At 50.5% G+C, this 6,812-nt stretch overlaps 1 protein-coding gene across 2 annotated transcripts in view; it reads right to left on the bottom strand.

Annotated features, from left to right (window-relative positions):
• ZNF385A (zinc finger protein 385A) overlaps positions 1-5,546 on the bottom strand; it is a 15,943-nt gene extending 10,397 nt beyond the window's left edge. Inside the window, exons 1-2 of one of the 2 annotated variants that reach the window (XM_008592732.1) lie at positions 5,456-5,546; positions 4,265-4,401 (exon numbers count right to left, since the gene is read on the bottom strand). In XM_008592732.1, the coding sequence (XP_008590954.1) occupies positions 4,265-4,351 (87 nt within the window). In that variant the 5' untranslated portion in view covers positions 4,352-4,401; positions 5,456-5,546. Of the gene's footprint in view, positions 1-4,264; positions 4,402-5,455 lie in introns of those variants that run through there. The other variant, XM_008592733.1, reaches the window with a different exon arrangement.
• Positions 5,547-6,812: the final 1,266 nt, after the last annotated feature.

The following is a 6,812-nucleotide window of genomic DNA, read 5'->3' as shown; positions in this document are numbered from 1 at the left end:
GGGAGAAGGGTAGGAGGTGCCGGCTGGGACCGGAGCCCGCCCCGGAGGCGGGGCCGAGGGCGGGGGCGGGGACAAGGCGCTTGAGAGGACTGAAGGTGGGCTAGGGCGAAAAGAGGAGAGGAGGGGATGACAGCTCAGACACTCCTCCCAGGAAGACCTTGTTCTACCGAGGGGCCACTCGGCTCGGGGGCGGGTCACTGACCAGATGACTTCGGCTGCCTCCTCTGGGGTTCCTTCTTGGGTCCAGTGTCCCCCCCCCAGTCTTTTGAAGGACCCTGTTTGTCTAGTTAGGACATTTCCACTTTCTTTCACCCCCTCCGCCCTGACCCTCGCTTCTCTGCTGACAACCTTTCTTCCGAGTCCGCAGACGACCCTGCCTCAGCTCCCTCTGCACACGACCCCTGTGCCTCTACTTTTTACAAGTCACCTCTCCCACTAAGGATGGGAAACAGTGCAGGTCCCCAGGTGTCAGGCGCTGCTCTCAGAGAGCCCTCCGAACGGTGGGGCTGGAGGTGCTCAGGGAAGAAGCGACTTCAGACTGGGAACATCGCTCCTAACCTCTCCCCACCGCCTCCCCTCGCCCGCCACCAGCGGGAAAACCAAATTCCCTAAGAGCCTACGCTTCGTGCACTTGCTGCCCTCTGGCGGTCATGTAGGGGCAGTACTGGGGGGCGAGCGGAAAGAGGGCAAAGCAGCCCACTCCCCTGGACACCTCGTCTTCTCTGGACAGGTCCTGGGATTCCACTCTCATCTCTGGGTCTCATCCCCTCTTATTCCACCTACGGCAGAGAGATGAGTGAAGCAAGGGACTGGATCTAGACAGAGGCTGGCTTTGGGAGACAGTGAGGGACATCCAAGGGCAGAGGGAAGCAGTAGAGTGAGTGGGAGGAGAATGAGGGGAGACAGTGATGCAGGGAGGGGTCTAAGGGGTAGGAACTGCCTAAAGAGGAGAGAGAGATGGAGGTGCCAGTCCACCGCAGGGAGAGAGGCCACCACGTATAATAATACCATCACCAGCACCCAATGTGGATCGAGTCCTTGGAATGTGCCAGCTTCTGTACTGTACTCTTTGCATGGATTATCTTATTTAATCTTCACAACCACTATTTGAAGTAAGTACTATTATTATCTTCATTTTATAGATGAGGGAACTGAGGTTTAGAGAGGTTAAGTAATTTGCCCAAGGTCATAAGCTAGTAAGTGGCTGAACTGGGATTTGAATTTAAACCTGGGCAGCCTGACTCCAAAGCCATGTACTTAACTGCAGCATAGTACTTCCAAAGGCCCGTCTGCAGCTTTTCTGCAGTCCTCATTCCCCTGCAGAATTTGACACTACTGATGCAGCCTGCCACACTCTCTCCCTTGGCTTCTCCAACTCTATGGGAATGTATTTCCCTCCCCACACCCTCCAGTGTCACCTCCATTTCCTTTGCTGGAGCCTCCTCCTGTTCCCACTGCCTAATTCTGCTTATTCCCCAAGGCTGAGGCCTTGACCATCCTACCTTTCTCTCTCTGCTCCTTCCTTAAATAAAAATAATGGTAACAATAATAGCAATAACACAATAATCATAACAGCTAACACTGAGCACTTACTTCATTTGCATTATGATTACGTAATATGAATCTTGTAACCTTGTGAGTTGGTACTATTACTATCCCATTGCACAGCTAGTAAAATTGAGATTCAGAATGGTTAAATAACGTGCTTAAGGTTACACAGCCAGTACTTTGAAACACCAATTCAAGTCCTGCCAGTCAGGTGCAAAGTTGGTGCTGTTCAGCACCCTGCTGCATTCTCCATGCTTATTTATGCTGACGGCTTTAAATACCTCCCTACAGGCAGAGGAGCCATGAACCCTGTGGGGATCAGAAACCCTGGATTATCCACATAAATTAACTAAGTAGCTTTGTGACCTTGGACAAGTCACTTAGCCTCTCTGGGCTTGGGTTTCTTCATCTATAAAGCGGGGACAATGATGGGGGTTGCTGAGACCTGAAGGTGAGGGGAAGTCAGGTATTTAGATGGTGGAGAAAGTATTCGTTGAACCTTATACTCCAGTCACACCCAATCAATTGTACTTTCTCAAATGCTCTTTTCTTGCTCTTGTTCATTCTAGTTGCTTCAGTCTGAAGTGTTCTTTAAGGCCACTTTTTAAATCCTACTAATAATTCTTCAAAGCCCAAATCATGTCACTTGCTCCAGGTTAAATCCCTTTTTCCTCTTCTGTCTTTTTTCCTGTTTAACTCTGGTTTGGCCCCTCAGGCACCACCACATCCAGTAAGTCTTTCTTGACACCCCGTTGGGCTCCCATGCAAGCTAAATGCCTCTGACACAGCTCTTCTCACACTATAGGGTAACTGTTAACTTGTTATCTTTCCTACTGAACTGTGAGCTCCCCAAGGCAGGAACTGAGTTTTGTTTCCCTGATGGGAGGCACAGTGCCCAACACATAGTAGGTGCTCAAAAACATTTCTTTTTTGGTTAAACTGAACCTTTGTTAGTGTCTCTATTGCAATATTTATAACCTTCCCTCTGTTTTGCTGTATGCATGTCTATCTTTCTCTCCCAAATATAAGGTCCTTCAAGACGGGACTGTCTCATATTTACCCTCCTGTCTCCATTACATCTAGAACGGTGCCTTGCTTATAGTCAGTACTCAATTTTCTCATCTGTAAAATGAGGATAATAACCCCAGCTACCCAATAGGATTGCTGTAAAAGTTGAGATATGAAAAACACTGTAAACTTCAATGCACAATGCAAATGTTGGTTTAGGTTCTCTGGGAGGAGTTTGAGGAGAAACAGCTGTGGTATAAAGAGAACTCTATTAGGAGTCAGACGCTATGGGTTCATATCATACCTTAGCCACATACTGTGTCAACTTATATAAATAACTAAACCTTCTGAGACTTAGTTTCTGTCTTCCCATTTGTCAAACAGGAATAATAATGTCTACCTTGCTGGGCTGTTGCGAAGGTTAAGTGAGATTGTATGTAGCAACATCTGCTGCAGTGCCTGGTGCACAGTCAATGCTCAGTGCATGTTTGTGACTAAATATGGTTTGATGGTGGGTTATTTGAGTCAAATAAAGCTGATTTCCATCAAACTGTTAGCTCCAGCCCACTCCAGTGCAGGCTTCAAATTCTAACTGTCTATACACCATTCACTATGTCCTAAAGTGAGTTCCGTACCCTCACCCCAGGCCAGCTTCTTCCTCTAACCCCCTGCCTCTCAATGGTGACTTCTTCCTCCCAGTCCTAGAGGCCTGAGCCCTGGAGTCATCTGTGACTCATCCCTTCTCTTCTCCCTTCACCCCCAAACACCAGTTGGTCACCATGGCCTGTCAATATTTCCTTGGAAATACCTCCACTATCCTCCTTTCCTCTCCACTCACATTGCGACTGCCACCAGTCCAGTCTGGCCCTCGTGGCTGCCCTGCAGGCCCCCATTGCTGGGACAGCCTCCTAATTGGCCACCTGCCTCCATCCTCTGCTCCCTTCCATTCAGCTGCCCTCCTCACCTTCCTCACACATCGCTCTTACCAAGTCACTCTCCCACTCAAGAATGGACAGTGGCTTCCAATTGCAAATTGTTTTAAATCTAGACAACTTTGCCAGCCCTCCCAACCCTATGCCAGTACTCTTACTACTCAGCTGTGGGCTCCAGAGATCTGGAACTTACAAACAGGCATGTTTATCTTCCTGCTTATTCCCTCTTTCTGGATTCAGCACCTACTCCTCTCTCACCTCCCCACAGTCACTACCAGCAATTTGAGTCTCATTACTTTTCTAGATGGTAGGCCGATTTACTAGAGGACTAAGTGAGATAATTCATATAAAAAACTTAGCCCAGTGTCTGGCCCATAGCAAGATCTCAGCAAATATTAGCTATTATTACTGTTGTTAATAGTATAACAGATAGCCAGCAATACTTGTAATTGTCTCTGGGACCGGCCCGTGGCTGACTCGGGAGAGTGCGGTGCTGATAACACCAAGGCCCCGGGTTCGGATCCCATATAGGGATGGCCGGTTTGCTCACTGGGTGAGCGTGGTGCTGACAACACCAAATCAAGGGTTAAGATCCCTTACCGGTCATCTTTAAAAAAACAAAACAAAACTTGTAATTGTCTAGAAGTAAGGAAGAAGATGTCATAAGAAGAGATAAGGAATTAGATATAGGAGGAGAAAAAGGAAGGGGTGGGTTTGAGGGAGGGAAGGGGTTGGGGTCACAAAAGGGTGGGGAAGGCAGGCGGGCTGCTACTCACGGTGCTGTAGTTGCTGAAGAGGCCCAGGGTAGGGGCTGGCTCCAGTGGGAAGGGCAGGATCTGCTTGAGGTCCAGTGGCGGCTGCATTATGGGGGTCTGCCGGAGCAGAGGGAGGGGCCCTGCCCGGCTCAGGCTGCCTGAAGTGCAGAAAAAACGTTCTGTGAGGTAGGAAGATTGAAGCTTGGGAACCCCATCCAAGCCTGTCAGTCCCACTGGACCCCCACACTTAGAAGTGTGACCTGCACACACATATACACTTCCCCTGCTGGCTCTGGAGCAATGGAGCACAATACCCTATGGGCCTGGGGGAGGGTGCAGACCTGTCCTTCCCTTCTGGGTGGTTTTCACTTCCCCCTTCTCCAGCCTCCCTCCCCTAAGACCTTTAGACACTTTACAAACCCAAACCCAGCAGGCTGACTGCTGGACCATCAGGACTCCAAGCCCCCTGCCACTCCCTTATTCTCTGGTTTTTCTTTCCCCTAGAGGATCCTAAAGTTTGCTATCACCCCAGGGAGAACAGAGTCAAGTGAGTGATTTATCCCATTTCCCAGAGGGGAATACTGAGGCCTGGATTTGGAGGAGGCTACTGAATCTTTCAGGCTCCCTAGTTAGGATTTTGTTCCAATCATAATTTTTAATTAACTGTCAACATCACTGGGGGCAGGTAGCAGGTGGGTGGCATTTGCTCTGGGAGGTGGACCGCCTAGTTTGTTCTCAGAGCCCCTTCTCCCAACATTTCTCAGTCTTCCCTTATGCTCCTTTGTCTCACCAGGAGTGCTCAGCTCCAGCTTTGCAGGAGGAACCAAGACCCAGTCTCTGGCAGGGGAATGCCTGGGTTTGACCCCAAGGGGAAATGAAAGTCCAGGCCAGTTATTCAACCACCTTCCCCTGAAACCTTCTTCTCTTTCCCCCAGAGTCATGGGAGGAGTTCCACCAGGCTCCAAAGGGGCAGCCCAAAGGCCTTCAGGACATTGTGGGCTTCCTTCTGTGACCCTGCTGTCCACCATCTGGGGAGCTCTGGCTGCCCTCTGCTGCTCCAGCAACCCTCTGATGGCAACAGGGGTTCCCAGGAACAAAGGCAAACCCAGGAGGCTGCATGCTTGGCCCCTTCGTCCTCCCTTGACCTTACTAGGGCAGAAGATCCCCAGGATCCTTTCCTGTTCCCACCGTAGAGACTGCGCCTTTTCATACCTTTGGTTTCTGGTGCCTGTTGCCCCCAGGCAGTGGCCTGGCCCTGGCCCCCCAGGGGCCTGGGCCTGACAGCGTCCCCTTCCCTTGGTTCTGCCCTCTGCCCCCTCCCTTGCCAGCCCCCTCCCCCCCAGCCCAGTCAGTAGAATCAGCCAATCAGAGTCCTGGAAAAGTGGGGCAGAGGGGAGGGCGGGGGAGCAGGGATTAGGGGAATCTGAGGCGAGAGGGAGGGGGTGGGGAGGGCTCAGGCACAGCTGGGGGCAGGGAGCTGGTCCAGAAAGGTCTGGAGGGGTCTGTGTCTTCCACCCAAAGCCAAGACTGAGTGGCCAGGGTGCCTGAGGCAGAAAGGGGTCCAGGCTATTGGGAGGTTGGGTTTCAGAATCCTAAGGGCTGAAGGAGAGGGTAGGATGCTTGGCTTTGGCCCTTGAGCAGCTGGGGGTCTGCATGCTTTGTGTCCATTTCCTCCTCTGCCACCTCCTGGGTTGGGATGGGGTGGGGAGAGGAGAGACATAGAGAGACAGACAGACAGACAAAAGTCAGTGAGAGACACTGAGAAAGAGTGACAGAAGTAGAAATAGGTAACTGAGAAAAGGGACAGAGACATTGAGAGAAAAGGATAGAAAACAATGGAGAGATGGAAGAGAGTGAAATGAGATATAAAAAGAGTGACACTGCTGAAAAGCTGGACACAGCCGGAGATGAGGGTTGAAATACCAAAACACAGAGAATAGACAAAGCAAGGAAGGTGAAAGAGAAGAGAGAGGCACAGACTGATGGGGCAGCTTGACCATCTCCCCTTCCTGGGCTGTCCCCTCATAACCTCTCTCCTCTGTGCCCCACCCCCCCTTGCTGCCTGGCACATAAGGCCAGGGCAGCCCTAACGAGCCCCAGGCGGCATTAGGAATGGTGACAGAAACCTGAGCCTTCTCAGAGTCCCCAGCACCCAGCACCCACCCCAGCAGTTGGTTTTGGGTTGGCAATTGCCCTGCCCCGGAGCACCAGAGACTGCAGCTTGGCTCCTTGACCCTTTCCTTGGTTCTAGACTCTCTAGGCTCCCACTCCTCAAAGCCATCTTAGAGGAGAGAGCTGAGTTTCAGAAAAAGCCACAGAAAAAAATTTATTGAGGAGCCACTATCTGCCAGCTAATGAAATCCGAGTATCGTCACATTTAATCTCTGAGGGGGCTCTATCTATGAGGTAGCTGTGACTCTATGAAGTAGCTGATATTATTTTTTCCATTTGACATATTGAGGAAACTGAGACTCAGAGAAGTTAAAAAACCTGACTGATATCACACAGCCTGTAAGTAACAGGGCTGAGATTCAAATCAATATCTGTCACACTCTATAGCAAATTCTTT

Source organism: Galeopterus variegatus, unplaced genomic scaffold (genome assembly GCF_000696425.1).
Source record: "Galeopterus variegatus unplaced genomic scaffold, G_variegatus-3.0.2 Scaffold8257, whole genome shotgun sequence".
Taxonomy (NCBI): Eukaryota; Metazoa; Chordata; class Mammalia; order Dermoptera; family Cynocephalidae; genus Galeopterus; species Galeopterus variegatus.
The sequence above is the reverse complement of the archived record's forward strand: the minus strand, read 5'-3'. Positions and strand labels throughout refer to the sequence as shown.